The sequence below is a fragment of the Debaryomyces hansenii genome, assembly GCF_000006445.2.
Source record: "Debaryomyces hansenii CBS767 chromosome A complete sequence".
In the NCBI taxonomy this organism is placed as follows: domain Eukaryota; kingdom Fungi; phylum Ascomycota; class Pichiomycetes; order Serinales; family Debaryomycetaceae; genus Debaryomyces; species Debaryomyces hansenii.
The window spans coordinates 1,580,632-1,605,120 of NC_006046.2; the positions used below are offsets into that span (position 1 = coordinate 1,580,632).

At 37.0% G+C, this 24,489-nt stretch overlaps 11 protein-coding genes across 11 annotated transcripts; 8 read left to right on the forward strand and 3 right to left on the reverse strand. All coding sequences in view use genetic code 12, as the record gives it.

Moving 5' to 3' along the window:
* Window positions 1–580: 580 nt before the first annotated feature.
* Window positions 581–841, forward strand: DEHA2D19250g (DEHA2D19250p; the record flags this gene model as incomplete). The annotated part of the gene is made up of 1 exon (XM_459325.1): window positions 581–841. One exon carries the CDS (start codon window positions 581–583, stop codon window positions 839–841), a length of 261 nt encoding a protein of 86 aa, XP_459325.1.
* Window positions 842–1,868: 1,027 nt separating this feature from the next.
* On the forward strand, window positions 1,869–3,083 carry DEHA2D19272g (DEHA2D19272p; the record flags this gene model as incomplete). Its single annotated transcript, XM_002770323.1, has 1 exon — window positions 1,869–3,083. The coding sequence occupies one exon, from the start codon at window positions 1,869–1,871 to the stop codon at window positions 3,081–3,083; it is 1,215 nt and encodes a 404-aa protein (XP_002770369.1).
* A 631-nt stretch (window positions 3,084–3,714) lies between these two features.
* On the forward strand, window positions 3,715–5,487 carry DEHA2D19294g (DEHA2D19294p; the record flags this gene model as incomplete). The annotated part of the gene is made up of 1 exon (XM_002770324.1): window positions 3,715–5,487. The coding sequence occupies one exon, from the start codon at window positions 3,715–3,717 to the stop codon at window positions 5,485–5,487; it is 1,773 nt and encodes a 590-aa protein (XP_002770370.1).
* A 1,423-nt stretch (window positions 5,488–6,910) lies between these two features.
* Window positions 6,911–7,153, forward strand: DEHA2D19316g (DEHA2D19316p; the record flags this gene model as incomplete). Its single annotated transcript, XM_002770325.1, has 1 exon — window positions 6,911–7,153. The coding sequence occupies one exon, from the start codon at window positions 6,911–6,913 to the stop codon at window positions 7,151–7,153; it is 243 nt and encodes an 80-aa protein (XP_002770371.1).
* Window positions 7,154–7,843: 690 nt separating this feature from the next.
* DEHA2D19338g (DEHA2D19338p) lies at window positions 7,844–9,484 on the reverse strand (the record flags this gene model as incomplete). The annotated part of the gene is made up of 1 exon (XM_002770326.1): window positions 7,844–9,484. The coding sequence occupies one exon, from the start codon at window positions 9,482–9,484 to the stop codon at window positions 7,844–7,846; it is 1,641 nt and encodes a 546-aa protein (XP_002770372.1).
* Window positions 9,485–13,074: 3,590 nt separating this feature from the next.
* DEHA2D19360g (DEHA2D19360p) lies at window positions 13,075–13,260 on the forward strand (the record flags this gene model as incomplete). The annotated part of the gene is made up of 1 exon (XM_459330.1): window positions 13,075–13,260. The coding sequence occupies one exon, from the start codon at window positions 13,075–13,077 to the stop codon at window positions 13,258–13,260; it is 186 nt and encodes a 61-aa protein (XP_459330.1).
* A 664-nt stretch (window positions 13,261–13,924) lies between these two features.
* DEHA2D19382g (DEHA2D19382p) lies at window positions 13,925–15,943 on the forward strand (the record flags this gene model as incomplete). The annotated part of the gene is made up of 1 exon (XM_002770327.1): window positions 13,925–15,943. The coding sequence occupies one exon, from the start codon at window positions 13,925–13,927 to the stop codon at window positions 15,941–15,943; it is 2,019 nt and encodes a 672-aa protein (XP_002770373.1).
* A 961-nt stretch (window positions 15,944–16,904) lies between these two features.
* Window positions 16,905–18,836, reverse strand: DEHA2D19404g (DEHA2D19404p; the record flags this gene model as incomplete). Its single annotated transcript, XM_002770328.1, has 1 exon — window positions 16,905–18,836. One exon carries the CDS (start codon window positions 18,834–18,836, stop codon window positions 16,905–16,907), a length of 1,932 nt encoding a protein of 643 aa, XP_002770374.1.
* Window positions 18,837–18,955: 119 nt separating this feature from the next.
* Window positions 18,956–19,249, forward strand: DEHA2D19426g (DEHA2D19426p; the record flags this gene model as incomplete). Its single annotated transcript, XM_002770329.1, has 1 exon — window positions 18,956–19,249. One exon carries the CDS (start codon window positions 18,956–18,958, stop codon window positions 19,247–19,249), a length of 294 nt encoding a protein of 97 aa, XP_002770375.1.
* Window positions 19,250–19,970: 721 nt separating this feature from the next.
* On the forward strand, window positions 19,971–21,029 carry DEHA2D19448g (DEHA2D19448p; the record flags this gene model as incomplete). The annotated part of the gene is made up of 1 exon (XM_002770330.1): window positions 19,971–21,029. One exon carries the CDS (start codon window positions 19,971–19,973, stop codon window positions 21,027–21,029), a length of 1,059 nt encoding a protein of 352 aa, XP_002770376.1.
* A 740-nt stretch (window positions 21,030–21,769) lies between these two features.
* DEHA2D19470g (DEHA2D19470p) lies at window positions 21,770–23,695 on the reverse strand (the record flags this gene model as incomplete). The annotated part of the gene is made up of 1 exon (XM_002770331.1): window positions 21,770–23,695. The coding sequence occupies one exon, from the start codon at window positions 23,693–23,695 to the stop codon at window positions 21,770–21,772; it is 1,926 nt and encodes a 641-aa protein (XP_002770377.1).
* Window positions 23,696–24,489: the final 794 nt, after the last annotated feature.

Here is a 24,489-nt window from a genome sequence, read left to right on the forward strand (position 1 = left end):
TTTAGCAAGAAGTAATTGTTATCTATTACGGTATAATTAGCAGAATTGATGAACAATGAAGAAGGATTGCTAAAAGGGCAGAAGAATCAAATACCATAAAGGTTTTCTTCACGGATCATGGAGAATACCTTGGTGATCATAACTTAATTGAAAAATGGCCTGCTGGTGTTCCTGAGCAGTTGGTACATGGACCCCTTATCGTATCAGGGCCTGGGATTGCCAAAGGAAAAACAGTCACTGCTTTAAAAGAGATGGTAGACATATGACCCACAATATTTGAGTTGAGTAGATTGCTGACAAGTCATCCATACCCTCATAATGTTAATTCCTTATTGCCTCTTGTTTTTGAAAAGGTAGAATAACACCATGATATTGTATTTTCTGAGGGTGGCTTCTTGTATTCTGAAAAGCCCATCATTGAGAGATCTGTGTCAAGAAAAAACATTGACATTTTGTTTAAGTATCTGCGGGAAACAGCTAAGGATATTTTTCAGCGGCTAGAGTGGATGGTGTTTTACGGCATATCATTCGGACAAAAAAGTGCAAGGCGTATAAAGAGTTTGCAGAAACGGAGAGTGCCATGATGCTTGCAACGTCCGCGTTCAGTCACAGGGTTGATGTTGAGGGTATAAGCCATGTAATATCCATTGGTAGCGTCCCCAGTAGTGTTGATTTTCAGCAAGTTGTGCCAAGGATGTGGAGAAAGAAGGTTAATAATGTGGGTCGGTCAATTATATTGTTGGATCCAGGGATGAAATCGGAGATAATCCAGGGAGATAAATGCGTGAATGGTATGTTGGTGCACGAATTGAATGGAAAAGTAGAGCAGAGTTGTTTGTAGCAAAGGTTTGTTCCTTGCTCTGTGTGTGATATCAGTAAGAGAATCAGAAAGGGGAACTAGAGGATGAGGCGATAGAGGAGGTGTATGAGAGGTTTAATGAAGAAGAGTAGGGTCAGGATAATGAAGCAGATGATGTTATAAGATGGTTGTGAGAATACAATTTTAATATCCTAGTAATGTATTTGTTAGCAAAGGCAATAAGAGCGTTGGGCAGGCGATGGGGTGTTATAGTCGATAGTTAATGCGCGGTTGTTATCATGGGGTTCTTTGAAGATCTGTAAGTATGCAGAGGATGTCTATTATAGAATGAGCATGCCTACAAGCTAGATGTGAGCGACGAATAGGAAGTGCTCTCTTACGCCATTTTAATGTTCATACTTTTTGAGAAGAAAGGCGGTTGGTCATGCTCCAAGAAGAGTTCCTGCAGTCTATGGTCAGCGATATGATGAAGAGGTAAGCCTATTGATTATGGAATTAGAGGGCATAGAATAAAGGTATTTCGAAAGTTGAGGGATGGAAGCTTGACGAGGCACGTGTTTTTCACATGCACATGGACGAAGGAATCAAAGGCCAAGTTCCAGCAGTATCTTGAGAAAGGCCTTATATCCGGAATATCTCTTATATTGGCAGGAAGGACCAAGAAATGAAAACAATCATGTAGTGGTGGCCACGATGGTGAGATAATGTGCATTCCGATTCCAAGAAACGATACAGGCTTTGAGTACTCATCAATATTTGAGCTCGGAAATGTCTAGAGGGGAACAATGTCGCCATGGATAGTGTCAACCTTATAAAAATAAAAAATTAACTTTACTTTATACCTTGCACACTTACTCATAATTTTGAAGTATTGAGGGGATTGATCATGTAATTCCGCTTGCACGTACTAGTATTATTCAGTTGAGCTCATCGGAAATGTCGATTGAGGGGAAATGTCGCTCCGGATAAGCATGGGGAAAAGACGCTCCAGCTATATAAGTTCATTCTTTTTATTCTTTGAAAGCTCAGTATAGAACTTAGGAATAAGATGATGACTTCGTTAAATGATCCATCCTGCCTTTCTGAGCTTTCCAACAATTTGGATAATATTCTCAACAATGCAGTGGACAATACAAATGCACAAAGTTTTGCTCCAGGAGTTGTTTTGGGAGTCACAAACGAAAAGGAAACAAAATATTTGAATTCAAAGGGCGTTGTGAGTCTTGACAATAGGAAGGAAATGACAACAGATGCAGTTTTTTGCTACTATTCGTGTTCAAAGGCCATCACAACCACAGCAATTCTCCAATTGGTTGAAAAAGGATTGATTGACTTAGATGTACCAGTGAAGACATATTTATCGAAAATTGGAGATATTGGTATAATCAAAGGTTGGAAAGATGAGAAAACACCAATTTTTGAGCCTCCAACTGTAGATATAACTATGCGTATGTTATTAACCCATTCTGCAGGATTCTCTTATCCTTTCTTCAACGAAGATTACAAGAAGATACTTGAGCAAAATGGACAACCAAACATTCTTAACGTTGATGAAACAACAATGGATTGCACGTTTTTGATATTTGAACCGGGTACAAAATGGCATTATGGTATGAATTTGGATTGGGCAGGGTTTGTGTTGGAAGCTGTCGCTGGTCAAAAGTTAGGGGACTATATTATGGAGAATATTTTTAAGCCTGCCAAGATGGACTCATGTACTTTTCATATAAAGAATAATGATATAGTTTCAACACATATGCGTACATCAGAAGGATTGATGATTGCTCCATTTGGTCCAGAAAGAGATCCTAAGTTAGATATGGGAGGCCATGGTATTTTTGGGACTGTAGATGATTATTTAAAGTTCATTAGAATTTGGTTGAACGGTGGAAAAACAGAAGATGGTTTGCAGATTATCAAACCGGAAACTCATGAGATTGCTATTCAAAATAATCTAGCTAAAGGTTTGCATGTCACCGATCTTGAATCCTTTCAACAAGAAGTCACTAAATCGGCTCTTTTAGATCCAAGTATAAAACCAGATACTTGGTCACTTGGGTTTGCAGTAAACGAGCAAGATTTACCCACTGGGAGACCAAAAGGTACTATTCACTGGTCCGGTGTTGCAAATCTATATTACTTGATAGATATCAAGAATAAAGTAGGAATTTTTTGGGCTACTCAAATTTTTCCTTTTCTTGATGAATCAGCAAGTGGGTTTATAAAAGCAGAAACTGCAGTATATGATGCCTTTAAATCGTAAGTTAATAAATCTCAACAATAAAAATTCAAACGTAGCTTTTAAAGTTTTATATAAAATATATATCAAACTAGGAAATTTGTTTCTATTGAAAAACGCATAGTAAATTATAATACAAAATTTCTTGCAGAAATGCAATAGTAACTATCACCATATCCTTTGGTGGAATTTTGAATGGCATATCTTGTTCTCTGAAATATCCGTTTTGCAAACAGTTTCATCTCGCAAGGCGTTTGCTGTTTGCTAAAGCAGAAACATTCTTCCTCTCTAAGATTGCAATCGGTAAGTAAGTTTCCGTTCCCACTGTTTGTATTAGTTTTTATAAGAACCTATACTTTCTTTGATGATGTATAGATGAGGGCCACTTTTACCATAAAAAAAATTACTGCGGAGAAAAATAAGTTTTGTATCAAATGCTGATCTGCCAGATATCTCGGAAATGTAATCTATTGAAAACTTTCGGAAATTCAATATATCTTAAATATTTTTCTGGGGAAATGATACATCCGAAGGAACAATAAACAAAAAGTCGAGCTGAACAAGTAGTTTCTCCACGAACGAAACACATATAAGTATCAAAATACATCCGATATTTTTCAAGATTTGTTAAACAAACAAGACAAAGTAGTTAATTATGAGTACTAAATATTACGATGCATTAGTTGTTGGCGGTGGTTTCGGCGGCATTACCGAACTTTTTAAATTGAGAGAAGCTGGTTATTCAGTTCATGGCTTCGAAAGGGGAACCTATTTAGGAGGGGTATGGCATCACAATCGCTACCCAGGAGCAAGAGTCGACACAGAAGTTCCTTGCTACCAATTATGGTTGGAAGAAACCTGCAAAGGATGGATTTTTTCAGAACGTTTTCCTGGATATAAAGAGTTGCAAAATTACTTCGAATATGCTGATTCACAAATTCACGTGAGCAAGGATTATACGTTCGAATCAAATGTCAGCAAAGCACACTGGGACCAAGCAAATAACATGTGGGATGTTCAAGTTACTGGAAAAGGAGAAGGTAATTACAGATGTAAATACTTGATTCTTTGCATTGGATTTGCTGCTAAAAAGATGTATCCTCCAGGCGTGGACACTCATAAGTTTAAGAGTACGTCATTCCATACCGCGGACTGGCCTTGGGAAGGAGTAGATGTAAAGAACAAGAGAGTTGCTGTTGTTGGAACTGGTGCTTCTGGTGTCCAAGTGGTCCAAGAGATTGGGGGTGATGTTAAGGAATTAGTGGTATTTCAACGTACTCCCAACACTGCACTTCCTATGAGACAAAGAACAGACGACCCTAAAGATAAGGAGACTCAAATGAAGAGAAGAGTTGACTATCCAAAGATTTTCCGTAAGTTGAGAGAAACTTCTTACTCAGGTTTTGAGTTCGAGGCTGATTTTCGCGCTGCTCTGGAATGTACACCTGAAGAAATTAAAGAAAAATTTGACGATTGCTGGGAAAAGGGAGGTTTCCGTTTCTGGCTTGGGAACTTCAAAGACGTGTTTGTTGACCCTAAAACTAATGAAATAGCCTACAAGTACTGGAGGGAAAAAGTTTTCGAGAGAGTTAAGGACCCAAGAAAGAGGGAAATATTGGCTCCAGCTAAACAAGTTAACCCTATTTTTACTAAAAGACCAAGTCTTGAACAACGTTACTATGAAATATTTAATCAGGATAATGTCAACATTGTCAACATTAGGGATACACCTATTACCGAAGTTACCGAGACTGGATTGAGAACCTTAGAAAAGGAATATGAATTTGACATTATTATATATGCTACAGGTTTCGACTCAATTACTGGTGGGTTTTATCAAATCGATTTAAAGGGTGACAATGGTGTATCTCTCCAAGAAACTTGGAAAAATGGGACCTATACCCATTTAGGTATGACAATTTATGGGTATCCTAACTTATTTTTCATGTATGGACCTCAAGGGCCTAGTGCGTTCTGTAATGGTCCGACTTGTGCTTTAACTCAAAGTGAGTGGATTAGAGATGCGATCAATTATACAGAAAAGAATAAGTACAAAAGAATTATGCCTACATTGGAAGCTCAATTAGGTTGGAAAAATACATTAACGAGGGAGCCAACAGCACATTATTACCAATTGCAGATTCATGGTATATGGGTGTCAATAGAGAGGGAAACAAACCCAAAGAATGCCTTCTTTACGTTTATGGTGCCAACAACTATCTTAAGGATATTTCTAAAGAAGCTGAAAATAATTATGAGAATTTTGCATTTTTATAGCTTTATATTGTTTGTATCGATTATTCTATATAAACTTGCAACTCAGTTAAATTGCAATAAACCAATATACTTTTCTTTCGTGTTCACAACATATAGCCTTTGGAGAAGTCTTTCGGATTGTACTTGCATGCATATTATGTACTTTCAGTGAGGAAAGAAAGGATTGTGGAAAATTTAATTCCATTTTAGTTAAGTATTCCGAGACTTTTTTTGGGTTTCACATCCCATTCGACATATTTATTATACTTGGATTGTAGCTAAATGAATATATACATATCCAGATAATGCGACAAAAAAAACATGGCATGATCTTATTCATAAGGAGGATAATATGTTAAACTTCAATATTATACCTTGTAATGTATTATTTTTCAGTATCTCTACGGTCATTTATGAGTTTGAAATATAAAACCAGAAAACAAGATTAATTCATTTGACTGAAGTGGTACTTCAGTATCAACTCTTGTCTAGAATACCTAATTTGTCGTCCGACATACAGCTTTAAAGCTTAATAATGATGCGACAAATCCACATATTGGATATCAATACCTGGCTTTATTTTCGATTTGGTGTAGCATCCAATATTCCAAATGTATCTTTGACTAATTTTGGAACGATTCCTCTCTCAGAAACTTTTGGTTAGACACTTAAGGATTCATTAATATTAAGGAGCATTCTCACTGGTGCATTTGAGCTTATAGGTTGTATTTTGTTTGCAACATCAAATAGGTTTATCCCCCATTGTATGGCAATATCTTTTTTTGCGGTGTTAGTTTCATTTTTTCAATCATGTTTGTTTTCATTTGCTCCAGGTAAGGGTTAAAGACTATATGAGTAGTATGTGAGTAGTGTTATTTAATGTGTGTGTCTAGTTACTAAAATCCGGCTTTAACTTACTTTCAATCAAATACAACGTATACCAAGATGATAACTTCAGCAGCAATCTTCTTCATTTGTTGTTGTGTTGGAAACTTAGTTAAATTTCAGACATTGTTGAATATCAGGAACCAACATATTCTTGGAGAAAGGTGTTAGCATAGTGTGTGATGCAGAAACATTACTTATTCTTGCTGATATATACTATAATTGTTGATTTCGGAAAAAGAACAGAGATGAGAAAGATCTTCTGTTAGATGAGCGAATCTAATGCGATTTGCAAATCAGAATTTGCAGATTTAACGAATAAAGAAAGCCCAGTATTCATGTATTAACTTTGAATATATACATATATTCATTGCAAAAACAATATTATAGTTTCTGAACTTTTATTAATAGTCTAAATAATTTTTAATAATAATGAATATAACTTTTGCAAATCTTCATAGTAACGATTTCCTTGTTTATTGTATTAAATGCCAATAATCCCCTTTATAAACAAGCTTTAATTAACTAAGACATTTCCAATGGCTCTTTGTATCCTACTTTAGAATTAGTTAATTTTATTTAATAGTAGTACTCAAAAAGTAACCTGAAATTACGAGAGGAATGGATGTTATTTATAAATTTATTCTAAGACTGATGAAGATTATTTAACAAACTTGGATGAGCTAGTACCAAAAGACAGGATACCATTCATGGAGTACTGCATCAATGCGATTGGTTTACGCGCCCAAGCAGTTTATGTGTCAAACGCCTGCATTATATTGAATGTTATAGGAAAGGCGAGGCGGCACAACATGTCTCTTAGATCGCCCGAGCTGGACCCAGACCGGGCGTTGTTGAATACCGACCAGTACAGGATCATGATGCAAGTACGCACTCATTACTGCGCATTGGAATGTCGTTGGCCCGCGGTGAGGGCAACCTTTCCCGCCTAAATTTCACGACTGGTGTTATTTTCAACGCCAGCGGGCACGAGGTGGACGATAAGGACGTGACTCGCCGCATTTTTTGACAGGTTATATAAGCTTGCACGAACCATGATATTCGACATCCGGAATAAAGAAGAGTTGGATTACTCAGTGGATCATGCGCAGCTCAATAATGGGATGGCGTCTTTTACTGACTGTGACCGAGTACAGTAGATATAAGCATGGAATTCTCTATCTGAAATATAACGGCGACATCTCCTTAGACAGGAAGAAGTACACCGAGTTGTCGCTCATTCTCATCACACTTCTCCATATTCTGTGCTTGCCGGCGCGGTCCAGAGATCAATCAATTAACGGAGATGGGAACAAGCTTTTGGTTTCGAGGGGTCAATTTTCTCGGTAGCACGCTCGGTTCTTGCTACATGTACAATAAGTTGGCCAATGCCAAATACCCTATCATCCGGGAGACGGGGCCTTATTTGTCGAGGTTGATCATGTGGTAGCTTGTGCATAGGCGGATCTATCTTGAGGAAACGCAGGTGGAGGATGAAACCAAGTTCCCCATCTATGCGGCTCCCATTACAGTACATCTTTTGACAACTAATGAAAAATTGAGTGATTTCAAATAGAAGGAATTATTATTATTATTTTTCTTACATACATCGACATATTTAACTAAATCTAAAAGAACCAAAACTAAACAGAGCTATTCTTCTTTTCAGTGAGTGACATTCGTGGAGAATCTTCATACACGGTGTTCACTTCATTATTTAAAACAGCATTATCACCTGCCATCTTTATATCAGTAATATCTTCACCAAAAATCTGTGCCACTTCTTCTAATCCCAATCCTTGTGTTTCTGGAAAGAAGAAATAAACTACGCAAGCTTGAATAAATACCCACACACAAAAAACAATATAATACTTCCATGAAATAGCATCCATTGCAATGTTGTTGACATAATTGTTATATAAAACCCATCCCTGACTCGTCAAACTGTATATCAATGAGGCCTTACTTCTCATGGTATAAGGTACAACTTCCGTCATGTATGTAAAACCAATTGGAGATATCGCATGGTAAAATCCATAAAATAAATAGATTATGGCGACAATACCTCTCCCTAACGATTTATTCTCGAAATTTGTTCTCTCATTTATAGAAGCCAATACGATCCAAACAATAAACGTGGCACACATTAACAAAAGGCCGCTTATTATCAAAAGTCTACGTTTCATCCTTCCAGCATATGTGGCAAAAACAATTCCCCAAACCCCACCGTAAACAGTCAAACCAATGTTAATTTTCAATTTTTGGACAGGCTCAGTATACCCAATGGCTTCAAGAACAATCGAAAAGTAGTAAGAAAGAAGTGAGGAACCACACATTTGTAATATTGTTGCCATTGCAAAGGTAAGAAATAACCTATGTAAGTATGCTTTAGATGAGAACCATACACCCCACGAAAACTTCTTACCAATCAGTTCTTTAGCAATTGCCGCTTTTATTTCTGCCATTTCGAACTTCACCAATCTACTATCTCTATCACCGCCAGCATGATACTTAGTCAAGACTTCGTATGCTTGGTCTTCTTTACCATGTGCTATAAGCCATCTTGGTGACTCTGGACAAAGAAAGGTCAAAATCAATTGAATTATCGGGAATACTGCTTGCAATAATGAAGGTAGCCTCCACGACCAGTTATTATATTTCATGTCTGACATGTATGGACCCCAAGTAAATAGAGCTGCTAAAAATGCCCCTGTTGGAAAACTTGCTTGAAGCATACTTGTCATCGCTGGTCTTTGGGATGGGAAAGCACATTCCGCTAATATAGGGGCAGACGCAATTCCAGTTGCACCAGAACCAAGACCTATTATAATACGAGACGCAAGAAACATTCCAAAATTTACAGCGCCAGCTTGTATTGCTGCCCCAATAATTGTCAAAATAATTCCAATCATAAGCATATGTCTTCTTCCTATACGATCACCAACAAGAACAATAAAAGGCGTAACACATAAACTACCAATAGTAGTACCATTACTTAAGGTACCTAATATACCACCTGAAGGGTGGTTAAAATAACCTTCCCAACTTGGTAAAGTTTGTAAGTTACTCATCATACTTCCATCATAACCTACGGTAATCATACCAAACACAGCACAACCTAAGTAAATGTTTAACTTCAATAGGTGAGGATATTGAAACCACCATTTTGTTAGTTTTGGAGTGACATCTTCCAACGTAAGCTCGTGGTTCTCATCCATTGCAGGATCTATATGTGAAATCAGTATTTCGCTCTTATATTTTTTATCACAATTAGTGCCTGTCATAATAACCAAAAGTTGATAAAACGAGGATTAACTTGGGCTTAGCATGGGAATAGTACTTTTTATATTTGTCTTCTGTAGCACCCCATCTGTTTGAGTAAATATCTCCAAAAAGTATTTAACTCTTAAATGACTATTGATAATGTGTAAATTAAATCATTCATACAAGACTACGATGTTGATGTGAGATTTACTTCTTCTTTGTTGCGGTAATGCCTTCTGTTTAACTTGAAGATGAGGAGAAAATCTCTGAATTATCGCTTTCATCATGCATCCCCCACCAGAAACGATAAAATGCGCTTGGGGTTTGACAACCCACTGCGTGGAACTACAGAATTAAGATCCTGCATAAGAATCAATTTCCATTTCAACGTACAGTTGGGCACAATAACAGAAAAAAGTCTATTTACGAGACTTTGTCTACTGACTCCACTTTTTATCGAAAACATTTGAACCAGGTTTTTTTAACGTTTCCTCGGAGTTTCCAAAATTTTTATTAGAAACTATATTATTTTGTGGAGACTCCTCCACTAAAAATGGAAAAACAAGCCGAACAAAAAAAAAGATTGTATGTAGGTCATTATCGCACAAAAAAAAAAGGTAATAACCTGGTATAGCTGCTTACCTACTAACACATTTAAAAAGTTATCACGGGGTTGCAGGGTATAGTTAGAAATAGTCAAAGTCTATTAATTTAAATTAACGAAAATGAAAAGGGAAAACATTAAGAAGCCGAATCAGTAAATTGGAACTTTGAAAGCATCAAAAGTGTATGTCCAAGAATCGTAAGACATCTGGTCATAAACACAGTCATAACTGGAATTACTTTTCCAAAATGGACGAAGTGGCCATTTGCAAAGAAGCTGAGATTCTCCTCCATAGTCACCTGAAGAGACAGTTGAATTAAGGCCGGATGGTTTCCTATCTTTTTCAACCCAATCTAAAATGGTTTCCATATTAGATTCTGGATATGGGCCTGGTTGCAAGCTATTTGTATTACAATGAGCAGCACCAGGTACTAAATAAAATTGATACCAGTTGTCAAGAGCAGTGAGCGATTCGTTGAAAGACATTTCACTGTACATAATAGAACGAACACTTTGCCAGTAGTGAACTGAAGAAGCGGCAGGAACACTTGGATCAGATTCGCCGTGATAGTGTAACAACTTTCCTCCATTAGAGTAAAATGATGTTAAGTCAGGTATTGTGGTTTGTAAAGAATCCAAGTATCTATAGTAACCGGTGAACATCCAATCAACCAAAGTATCATAAGTAATGTTATCGAGGGATGAAAGGTTATCAATATTTAATAATTGAATAAACTTTGTAACGTATTCCCCTCCAGTGGATGGGATATTGAGCTCCCAAGATTCTGAATCTTCACTATATTTAGTTTCACCATCACTAAGCTCAGAACCAATTTGCCAAGAAAGATAAGCTCTTTGACCAGCAGAACTTTGAAGGCCTTTATAAATTGCCTGAGAAACAGCGACTCCCTCAGCAGTAACTGTACCGTTTTGTTCGGGTTGATAAGAGGTAGTACTACCTTCCGCTCTTTTACTAAAACCAAAACCAAGGGAAGTACTATTTTGAGCTCCACAATAATAAGGTTCTCCAATTATAGAGCTCAAATTAAATTTAAGCATACAGCGATCTGTTCTGGAAATAACTCCATCTATGCGACCATCGAGGGAATCACAGGCAGCTATTGTAGCATTAACAATTTTACTCAATTCACATGGAGGTGGGAAGTAGTTCAAATCTTTTTCAACCATGGCAGGGTAAACATGATTGACCTGTTGTTGAGCATATCTGAAGGCCGGGGCACCGACAACAACGCCATCATACAACTCTCCATACCTTTGTATTTGACTCATACCTTCACGGCCACCATCGGAACAACCTTCAAAGTAAGTGTAAAGCTTTTCATCATCAGACATTCCGTAGAGAACACTGGTGAGGAATTTACCGATGGTGGTCATTTCACCCAATCCTTGGTAAGAGAACATGTAAGTTGCATCCCAGTTGATAGAACCATTGCCAAAAAGAACCACCTCGTCATATGATGTATAGAAGGCATCGTAACCAGCATCAGTGCACCACCTGCAGCACCATAGGAAAGACTACTAGTAGAAGAACTACTGAGGCTATAACCACCTCCACCAGCAACGTAAAATCTATTCTCGAAGTTAGAAGGATCCGGTAACGCATAGTTAAGAACAACCGTATCGTTTTTTCCTGTATGTGCATAAGAAACAGAGATGTTACAATAGCTGTAATTAGAACTTTCAGCGACATTAACTTCCACAGATGTTGGAATCATTTCAATACCAAGTAAAGTCCCATTCAGAGGCAACGAGTCCCGAACATAAGAAATAGAGCATAAATCATTAAACGAAGAGTTAGTGCTACTGTTATTTGAAGATAAATCTCTTTTGAATATAGGGCTAGTACTTGTAATTGTAGCAAATAAAGTGACAATAATCAACAATTTCATTATCATTCCTAATTATATTAAGTAAATAATATTGAAATTTAAACAGTTACATCTTACTTGCACCTTTATATATTTTTATTTTCTTGTCTCTCATGGGATTTGACATGGCTTTTTCAAAACAAGGCTAACAATTTTTGATTAGTATACATATGCATTATCTTTGTTCTTTAAATGCCGATCGTTTGTATATTTCTCGGATAAACGTCGGTCCGGTACTTATAGCCGAGGTGCATAGAATCCTCATCTTAAAGTTCACCGTCAAAGGCCAACTTCAATTAATCTGTCCCAGACCAATATTATTTGAATGACAAACATTTTCTCATCATCGCAGGGCTGTGGGATTATGAATAAGCTCCTTTCCAGAAGCTAACATTATTATTGAAGCAGCAATAGCAAGCAAACTCTTCACCCCTATACAAAAAGCTTAAACAGGCCTATTTACATTTCAAAGCTCCATGACGCAATGGTCCTTTTGAATCAAAACGAAAAAGAAGAAGTCTCATAGAACATTATTATATTATAAAGCCACTAGCCAGTTTTCGTAGGATAGTTACCAAAAGATGGACATTGAAATCATCATCTTGAAGTAATTTCTCTAAAGGGAATTCATTTCAGTATTTATTTGATTATGTATTATTGGAATCAGGTAGACATAGATCTCCTCATTTGTCTCCAGAATCCTTAGATATGCATTCATTTGTAAATGATCCCTAAGGTCGTATGATTACCTTAGGAGTTAATAAAATGAACTATATAATAATATATAGTTGGATGCAAGGGTATGAGAAAGGGGGAAGATAACCTGGTAGTTGATAAACATAAGGAGGTACTCTGAAAGGTAAACAAAACCAGTTTGTACTTTTAGCGTGGGATTGAACAGTTATCGCGGGGTTGCAGGGTATATTCGACTATGTAACGAAAACGTCGAAATTTCTATTCAAACAAAGGTTCCATTGAAGATAGAGATAAAGATCTTGCTTTCGAAGACGTTAAACAAAGTCAACAAATATTAGTCTCAAGAACTCTATCCTTAAAAATTAAATACATTCTTGGGGTATGTGGTATTTCAAGCAGTTACTAAGGGTACGAAGGATGTATGATGGGAGACTTAAAAACATTGCCAAGTTGGACAGTCTACTTCAATAATATTCAAGGCAGTGAATTAAGTACGATGACAAACAATCAGAAAATTGGTTCATTATGTGTTGTAACCCGTCTTGCATCAATTGGTGATAGATTTTCAAGACTTTGTTCGATGGGTTTGGGTTATTCTAGCAATTAATAGAGGTTGGTGCCGCAAACTTTGGAAAGTTTATAGGGTCAAGAATTGTAATTGGGGTAGGTGTTGATATCCCTTAGGTTAGAGCTTTTCTTGCTGATAGAAGTAGGCTACCAAACTATACCCTGCAACTGCGTGCAAACTGTTCAACCCCATACTAATGATATAAATTGTTCTTTGTTCTCCCCCACTTTTTTTAGAATTGTTATCGCACACTATAGTTCACGGACACAACCACCGCGCGCAATGTCGCCGGTGCAATGTCTCAAATGCGCGTAAAAATCAACCGAGCACTTTAATTGTCTTTTACTTAGGCACTACCACAACTTGCAAATTGTGGTCTTTCAATGCGAAAGTGGTAAAGTCGCTCTGTAGGATTGCAGGTTACACAGTGTGATACCGTCATCCATTTGATCAATTTATGAATATATAAATAGGGTAGCCCTCCCCTTTGAGAATACATATCGAAATCGCTTATTCGATTATCTGTCTTCTTTTATTTTCCACTACATCGATATCTTCCTGTTTATCATCTGCGGTATTACTTGGGCTTTTTTTTCGTGATGTTCGCATTTCGAAAACCCCACAAAATCACAATACTTCCTTCAATGAGAATCTGAAACAAATATTTCTTTTATGCTAATTTTATTCGATTTCCTATAAATTGATGGAGACTCACAAGAACACAAAAGTACCGAATTTTTATTCATCACAATTAATTAAGATGAACAACAATACTTTTCGTAATAATATTAGGAGATATATTTTAGGAGATGACGAGGATACTGGTATGGATATTGACATAGATATTGATAAATTTGAGATTACGAAATTTGACTACAGAAAACTATTCGATAAGAGAGCGATTCAGAATGTGAGCTATCAAGAAATTTTACGCAAAATGTTTGAAATTGAGAATGTATTTGACTTAGATATGGATCATGTGAGGCATTATAAAGATCATCCAGATAAATGGAAAGAATTATTTATTTTCTTCTGTGTTATGCCATTCACGGAGTACGAGTTCCAAGGCAAAGATGGAAATTTGTTGAATCCCGATACTCTTCATATTGCTTGTCCGAGTGATGCTACAGACAACCTTCTAATTGGAACCTTTTCAGATATAGAATTTGAATCACTGAACCAAGAAATATTGGAAGATAGACTTGCTGCTAATTTGCAGTGTATTTTGAAAACTGACCTATTCTCTAATACTTTTAGCGAAGATCAAAGAAAAAAATTAATTACAAATTTGCTCTATGTTGGTTTTCAATCAAAGCATAAACTTGTTAAACATATTGGGTCGAAGGCTGAAGCAACTTACAGAGATAATTTTCTGATATATTTGTTTCAACCCATAAGTGACTATGTTTCAGCTTTATTAGGCTTTGAAATAGAAGTTGAAGAGAGAAATACAGTTGGTCAGACAGGAGTGCAAACCAGAGTACCTCACACAACAAATGATTTATTTTATTCTCATCCGGATATTGTAGCTTATACGGAGAAAATACATTGCCGATCATTAGCTATTGTGGAGGTCAAAAAATTACCACTTTTGAAGGGAAACAAAGTGATAAACTTTAATGATTCAAAAATGGTTAGATTCTTCGTTCAAGTTGTCGCGGAAATGTTTTCTAACCACACTAACAAAGGCATGCTAACAGACTCTTATATAACAATATTGGTTGAAATAGATATCGAGAGGAGTTTGGAGGCAATAAAGCATAGTACAGAGCTTTTGGATTCCAGCAAGCACATAGCTCTCAATTATAAGATCTTGGATTGTCACTCGTCGGGACTTACTTTGAGAGGTGGACTCATTTCATTTATCTATGAGGCATTCAATGTGAATGAAATTCGCTTAAATGAGGTTAAGAGAGGATTAGAAGAGATCTATAAGTATATTCGTAAGACAGACGAAGAATACTTGACTTATATTGATGGACTAGCCGACAAATATGAAGCAGCTTATAGAAATTTCTGTATCGATGCTTATAGGACTAAAGAGCAACGCCTTTACCTTTCTGATACAAGTATAAGTCTTGGAAAGTTTGAGAAAATTGATGTGCAAAGTGGGTTTAGTTTCAATTCTCAACTTTTCATAGTAGATATTAAAGAGATAAAAGATTATTTAAGAGAAAATATTGGGATAGGCGACAAATTGATTGTTAAGATCTTTGATCCAATCAAGGCCAAGAGAAAACATGATAGTTATACGGTCGACAAAACTGATATTTTCGGCAAATGCCGAAGAGCATATCTGTGTGAGAAGACAGCCTATGAAAAGCTAATAACTAATCTAAAATTTAACAGCATTTACATTGATCAGCAATGTGTTTTTGGTAAGTTTAATATCGCCGAACACTACCACGCTTTGGGACCATTTCTCATATTAAAGTATTTGGGTCAAACGAAATGTCCATTGGACGAGGAAACTTATAAAAAGGCTGAAGAACAATTAGAAATAATCCACTATAATGGGATAATACACGGGGACATTAATTTGAGAAATATTCTCTATTACAAAGGGAAAGTCTATTTTATCGATTTTGGGTATTCTAATTATGATGATAACGACGAAAAGCGTTCTGGGCCTGTAACTGCTAATGAAGAGACTAAGAAGAGTGAACACAGAGAATTGTGCGATGTATTTGAACAGCCTATTCCAGAAAAATATAGATATTAGAAGAATGATTATACCCTACAATTGGGCGCGATCTATATTCGTATTTCTTAGGAATGGAATAGAATATTAGGTTTAGGCGAGAGGGATGCAATACCGCTTCAACTCAACTATAACCAGTAAGCCCATGATCAAACTGGTTTTTATTTACTTTTGAGAGTAACATGACGTCATGATACTTCCAAACAAATAAACAGAGCAAAAAATAGAATATTGATAATTTTAAATAGCCATGCTCCAATCAATAGAAGGACTATGTATCATATTATTTAAATTAATAATGCACATGAAATTGTTAATGCTTAGCGGTTTGCTTCTAACAAGTGAAATAGTCGCAATTAATTGTTCCTAGAAAAATGTAACCAGTTGCGCATGCAGAGGCATCCAATATGTGGACCATAGATAGGTATTCAATAAACCATTCCTATGCATGAAAGCTATTTTAAACTGGTTGAAGTTAGCACAAATGACTAGAAAGGCATAAATCAAAACTTAACGTGTGCAACTCTATGATAGATAAAATGCAACATTGTAAAATTCCAATATAAAGTATCACTTCTATTTGACACAACCATAACTTGCATTTTGTTGTTTCTGATGGGTCGCACGCTACGATTCGCAGGTTACGCTTTATGGGATCGACATGCTATTAATCAATTAACTATGTAAAGTACAGTAGTCCCCTTGAAACCAGCATATCCAGCAATTACGAATTTGATGCAAGCAAGTTATGTAGTAAGTCATTTCTAGCTAATAAATAGTTAACAGAGAAAGTGTGGAAGTGCTAGGGAGTTGAAAGATGAGAGTGATAGTTGTAAGGCATTAGATAAGTTCCAGGCAGGTGAATGCTTATACCGAGAAGGAAAAACAAGCACAACACTTGTGTCGAGTCTTTGGTCAAATAATACCTGGCAAATATCAAGATTCAAATGAATAAGATAAAAAAATAGCTTGTGAGTATGCATTATCTTCGTGATGGTTTTGAAGCAATATCTTCTATCGTTATTTGGGTACCAAAAGTTCCTGAACTCCCTTCATCAAATACTTCTTCACTAGAAGAATTACTATCATTTCCATATTTGTCATTTTTGTCTGCTCTATCAGCAGGTATAGCTTCGCTTTTAACATTAACTTGATTGGCATGCTTAAAACTTTCATTAGAACCATTTGCTCTCAATATGTATTCAAGAGTCTCAAAATCATTCTTCTTGTGTTCTTCATTATTTGTGTAGTCCGATAATCCAAAATCTATCAAAGATATCTTACCAGAAACAGACACATGAATGTTGGCTAGCCTAACATCATTATGCGAAATTCCTATCAGATGAAGCTCTTCGAGTCTTGATTTGATAACTTTGTACACTTCTTTGTTATTCCACTTTTCTTCTGGGACTTCCTTCCCAAGGTATTCAAATATATGCATCGGATGATCAGAAAGCCCGTTCCAATAACCAGAAACAAGGAGCTTTGGGAAATTAGAAGCGAATTCTGACTTAGCAATTCTTTCATTAATTAAAAGCTCGTTGAAAAACATGCCATAATACCCCTCTTTTTCCGGTATCTCCAAACACATCAAACTATTCTCTTCCCACAATCGACTAGAGTAGTAGTATAGTTTGACAAAAACTGGCGATGGAAGTTTCAAATCAGGATAAAATTCTGCGGAATCGTATACAACTCGACAATATGTGTTACCATCAATAGCATCAAAGTTATCACTGGCGTCGTTTTCTTTTACCGAATCTAAGTTGCCTGAAAATCCACGTCTCGGTAATTTTCCCGAAGATCCAGAAGGGTCTCGAGGACGAACGTTGAAAAATGGATCCAGCTCTTCAAGTTTTTTTATCCCGGTGTTGTTGGCTATATCAAAACTTTTCATCAACCTGGCCTTCGTATCAGCTGTATCGGCAACATTCTTATAAAAAAATCCTGCTATAGCCGACCTTAAAGTGATGCCATTCTCCACAGTTTCTGGATTATTAATGACATAGTAGTCTATAATCATTTCGCCATCCACTATTTCATACCTAAAGAATCCTGAAAATGTTTGATGGTCTGAAATAAGAATCCTATCGGTTCCACAGAGGAAAGCTTGGTAGATATATTTGCTTAGAACCAAAGCAAATAATACTCTAGGCGACCACTCCCTACCTGGAAAAAAATCCCCAATTGAATGCAGCCTCAATCTTCTTCGGTTCAGAATAGCTGTCTTGAATTCTTCAAAGCCTTGTGTCATTTTATAAACTCCCGTTTTGTAATCACCTATCCCGAAAACAATTTCCGGATATTGCATATCTGAATCCGACTCGTTTTTCATACGAATGATATCAGGTTGTATCCTTCTTTTGCGATCTAGTGGGGGTCTTATAATTGATGGACTGCCAAAGTAGTTGTTCGTATCACCTACATCACGATAAAGTCCCTTGATTGGGATTGCTATTTCATTAAAGTATTCTTGGATAGCTTGTTCTATATGCATTGCATCTCCCCGTGGGTAAGCATATTCTTGTGCTAAAGGTCGACGGCAAATATTCGATTCTTTAAGAGCAATATCAAGCGGAGCAAGATACCTATCCTTGAAATCATCACTACTCATCTCCCTAAATTCAGCAGTAATCAATGCACGACTAGTATACACAACAATAGGTATAGAAGGCATATTCCCTAGACCCACTGATGCATTACCCTTAGATACTAGTTTCTCTGCACGACGTTCCTGCCCATCTTCATTACCCCCAATCTTAAGCAAGTGAGTGTCCAAAAAGACTCTTGTATTTAGTTCCCTGTTATTGAGAACTCTAATAAATAGTTCAGGATTTATTGTAATGCACCGGTTGCTAGGATCATCGATAGTGATAGTATCACTATCTACCCCTGAAAAATACATTCGTGGCATAATGTTATAGATATTCAATAAGGTGTTTATCGTTCATCCCTTAATCTTTGATTGGGTTACCCTTCCTTGAAATTGATTATGTAAGTCCACATGAGAGCAGCCACAGCATATTCAGTAAAATGAGTGCAATGAAAATATTGAAGCCAAAATACTTGTATCCGACAAGAGTGTTATATGCAAAGTTGGCCGGTCGGTTTTTCTATACGTTTGCAAAGTATAGCAGGAATGCAACAATCGAAGAGGTTATTCATAGACCAAAGCCACTACTGGTCGCACAAGCTATGCATGTCATGATGCAGACCTACGTTCTAGTTGTCAGGGATCCTACTCCGAGTTTGAGAACTGTTCACCACAGGTTCAGCATGGCTATTCCAGGTTTTAAGACTATACCCTGCAATTGGGTGGAAGCGTGATATGACACCGTTCTACAGTTATCATTATAACACATAAAAAACCCATATACATCCAATAGATATCTATAATAACAAGTTACCTTCGTATTCTCAAATGCTGAGAAGAATAAATATTGAATATGAGGTCTATCCTACACGGTTCAAGTTTTCAAGATTTGCGAATATCGGTTTGGATTCTGAATTTTAAGAAACTTTCTGAGAAAAAGTGCGAAAACTTACAAATGTGATTTCTCACTTTCTCAGAATTTTCCTAAACTTGTTTATAATGCCTCTTATATACTACCTGATGATAGAAATATCACTGGTCATTATTGGGAATTGATGTATACGGAGACCTTACAAGATATTAATGAAAGGTATTGGAACCCTGACGAGCCTAATTAAAATTTGTGCTAAAAAATATGAAAAATCATAAAACTGAGTACTATTTTCAAAACTTTTAGAAATTTGAAAGTAATAGTTTTAGGCCAAAATTGAGATATGTTTAATGTCCGTCTTTTAGAATGTTAGAATTGAAACATAACTTCATATATAGTCTATATGTGCCACAATGCTAATAATTATTTAGGGTGATTTTGAGAACCGAAACCATCGTTTTGTGTTGCGCTTTCGCCTTATACTCATAAGGTCACATGCATTTAACGCGTGCACGAATGGAATCTCGACGACAGATGAGCTGTCCTTTTTTGAAAATATTGAGCCCTGCATCTTTTGCAACAAAATGGAAGCAATACGCATTGTTGAGATTGATGGGGTTTCTGTTTTAACACATGACAGAAACACTCTTAACCCTTTTTCCGAGAGATTTAACAAGAGATATTTAGTGAATGCCATGGATTGTTCCATTATCCGTGATGACATTCTATCAACAATTCATAACCACTTCGATAACCACTCAAAAGACCATTATGTGCGAAAAAGGGTTGTTCCCATCAATTACTACTCTGAAATAGCGGGAGTCAAGGAATCTAAACTCAATGTTTGCAAGATTTGTTTTAACCATTGCGCGCTGAACTACATTAATCAACATCTCAAGAAAGAGCATAGCGTTAAGAGAAATTTCCAACGGCACGTCTTCAGAACAACCGGGTATGCAATTCCCAACCAAAAGTGCGGCTTTTCCTATTTATACCGCGAAAAAGAAGACACCAAACCGCCCACTTCAATGACAACCATCGAAGGCCCGCTTACCCATCTCCGGCACGAGGACAAGTTCCTCCGCACAATCAACGCCAACCTATATTACGGAAAGGGATACCCGCAGTACCTACACAGCGAAAACAAGGAAGAAAGCATACCGATGTTTGAGGCCGTCAAGAAGTATATTCTCCAGGACATACCACATTTGAAGGGCACGCATCCCATTTACAATCGGATGTTGCGAGAGGGCATATTGAAGGTTCCCGTTCTCTTTACGACCCAGGTGATCTATGCAAACTATGCCAGCCGTTTTTTCTACACGTTTGCCAAGTTATGCGATAACCGAATCATCGAGGAAGTGGTGACCAGTCCCACCGACGAAGTGGTGAAGCGAGCGGTGATGGAGACGATCGAGAAGTATATTGTGGCGGAAGAAGACACGACTGAAATGTTTATGAAAGTCGTGATTATCTCGTTGATGCTTCCCGATGACCGGTTTGCGCAGTCGAAGGTGCGAGCCAAAATCTTTGACGGCATCAACTATTTCTTGAAGTTGGCTATAGCAGACTATATGTTGATGAGAAACAACGCCAAGGAGATTATCAAAAAACTGGGAGAATCTAGCATACCAGGCATTTGAGTCCACACGGTCATGCAACCATAAATTCAATAGGACGTTGCCGGCTTTCCAGACGATAGTCGACCAGCAGGATAACCGAAAGGTGATGATCGGCTCGTTCTGGTTCATTACGAGCGAACTCGACAAGTTAGTTAGATGCTTGGTCCGAGAATACCATAACACCGTTTGAAAGTTGCTACCAGAAGGAATGCTGAAGGTGGACGAGCGATATGAGGAGTTTCTGAAGCACGTCAAAGATGTGTTCAGGGGCACGGATTTAGGCTATAGTGTTTTCTATGGACAAGCGAACTCAACAAGCTTTCGTATCAGCGACGCACGAACGAACAAGCTGTATGCAATAAATGGAAGAATCAAAAGTATATGAGAAGCATGTTTGACCAGTCTAGTAGCTTAGCTTGAACATCTTTGTGTGCGTTTTTTCAGCTATGGCTATCCATTCTGGGTGACGAGGTTGCTCACGTTATGATGAAATAGAAGTATTACTTCGTTTCTCTGACATACATAATTTATTAACTAGTAAATATTCAATTGTATCATGGTGAATCACGATGACATGGAATTTCTATCATAAAAATATATAGACTTTCTGCAAAGTTCCTCTGCCCCATTGTTTATAGTTTTGAATTATGACATAATTTTATTTGATATCTTAAGCTTAATAAGTCATACCACTGTAAAACACAAGAATCCAAGTACACATCCTTCAAAAATACTTCTGAACTGGTCCGAAGTCATTTGTATCAAGTTTCATCATATTTCGAATTGAAATCAACCTTAGTAGACCCTGGGGTGTCATCAGACTCTAAAACCAGTTCGTCAAAGACTATTTCGTCACTGGAATTTGCATGATCATTCCATCCACTTTCATTATTTTCGTTTTTAGCCAAGACAACATCACGTATTTTATCCTCCCCAGAAATCCCATAACCAGTAATTGGGACAAGCTCATCAAGGGCTTCAAAGTCTCTTTTTTTCTGCTCTTCACTACTTGGGTAAAAAGCTAACCCAAAATCTATCAAAGTGACCCTTCCCGATATTGAAACATGTATATTGTCGAGCCTTATATCATTATGCGAAATTCCCAACAGATGAATTTCCGCGAGTCTCTCCTTAACTACTTTATGCACCCTAAATTTATCCCATTCAGTAGATGGTATTTCTTCTCCCAAATCTTCAAATATATGCATCGGCTGGCTTGGAATACCATTCCAGTATCCAGAAACTATAAGCTTTGCGAAGTTTGCAGCAAACGACGAATTCGCAAGCATCTCATTAATTTCAAGCTCATTGACGTACATGTCGTAGTAACTATCTTTATCTGGAAAATTTTCTTGAGCCTGCTCAGGATAGTTGTACCATTTAACAAAGACTGTAGACGGAAGCAACAATCCCAAATTAGGAAAAGATGCAGCAGAATTATATATTATGCGACAAAATGTGTTACCTCGAATGGCATCAAAGTCAACTTCATAGCTTTCTTCTATTGTTATCAATCTTTCTCGAAGTTGACTTCCAGAAATCTTGCTACGTTTCCGTTTACGACTTGGTGTGGGTTCTTCCACAAGTCGAGGAAGCACATTCGCTAATGGATCTGGTCCTTTGGTCTTCTGACTTATTTCAATTAGTCCTGCGAATTTCTCTTTTGTACTGAGCGCCTCTGTATTATCCTTATAGAAAAAGCCTGCTATCGCTGACCTTAGAGTTATGCCATGTTCCACAGTCTCGGGATCATTAATAACATAGTAGTCTATGATCATTTTTCCATCATCCATAATCTCATATTTGAAAAACCCCGAAAATGACTGATGATCTGAGATAAACACTCTGTCTGTCCCACAGAGAAAGGCTTGATAAAGATATTTTCTTAAAACTAATGCGCATAAAACTCTAGGCGACCATTCTCGATCTTCAAATAAGTGCTGGTTTTCATGCAGTCTCAATTGTTTCAAGTTCAAACGCTTTTCTACGAAACCCGTTATAGCTAATTTCAATTCTTGAAGTCCTTTAGTTAAAAAATAGTTTTCTGTCTTATAATCTCCTATCGCAAAGCAAATATCTGGATTTCGTCGAGTTGATGCCTTATCATAAGACACATGGACAATATCGGGCTTGAAGTTTGGAATTGTCAACAACGGAGGTAAGATTGAAGCGTGACCAAAATGGTGGTATTCATCCAAGATGTCACGATAAAGTCTAGTAGTGGTATCTTCTATTTGATGAGAAAAATACAGCTGAATATCATCTTCCACATGTCTGGCATCTCCCAAAGGATAAGTATACCTCTTTGATAGCAAGTCTTCGCTGAGATTTGAATTCTTAATAACCTTATCAAGGGGAGACAAATACGTATTTTTGAATTCATCACTGCTGATCTCTCTAAATTCTGCCGTCATCATCGCTTTCGTAACATAATTCAGTGCCAGCATCACAGTCGTGGATCCAGTGGAAACTGAAGCATTATGCTTGGATATTATATGTTCCAACGTAGGTAATTTTTGATTATGTGAGATATTTCTTATTTTCAAAAGGTGAGTGTCTAAAAAGACCCTTATGTTTTGTTCATTGTCATCTTGAACCCTAGCATATAATGATGGATTAATCCTAATGCATTTATTTGCGGGGTCATCATACGTAATATTGTTACTATCTTCGCCCGAAAAGTACATTCATGACATGATAATATGTGAAGTATTGAGGTGCTGTGGTTGTAATTTCATCCCTTATTTATTGATCTGGGGTTACCCCGAGTTTGATTATATAATAAACCGTCTTGAACGAGTTGGTAAGTGTTACAAAAGACAAACGGCTTATGAGCTGCATACGTACTGCATGTGACTTTTCGCCTGCACTTGGAGATTTCCCATAGTTAAGGTGGTATACTGCAATGTCGTAGTGCAAATGTCGCAATGTTTGCTAAACTAGTAACTAAGACAAGGTGGGGAGAGAAAAGTTGTAGGCATTACTACAACTTGCAAATTGTTGTCCTCGTGCGCACTGTAGGATTGCAGGTTACTATACCCTGCAACTGCGTGCAAACCGTTCAACCCCATACTAATAGTGTAAACTGTTTTTGTTTACTTTTCAGAGTACCATGACGTCGTGGTACAATTAAATCAAAACAAATAAACAAAGCTTAACAATAATACTTATAATTTACATAATCACAAGCTAAACATAAAACATACGTAATCATTTATAACATATTAAAAACCGAATAAAAAACAATATATAAGAGTACATAATTAGTACCTTCAATTTATCTCTTTCTTTGATAAGTAGTCGACTATCGCCTGCACTTGGAGATTGCGCGTTTTTCCCATAGTTAAAGTGCACACCCGTTTGGGTGCAATGTCGCGGTGCAATATCGTGGGTGCAATGTCGTAAATGTTTGTAAACTGGAAAAAAAAAGAGAAGGTAAGATTGTATTACGTTATCGAAGAATTTTAGTAAAGCACATAAT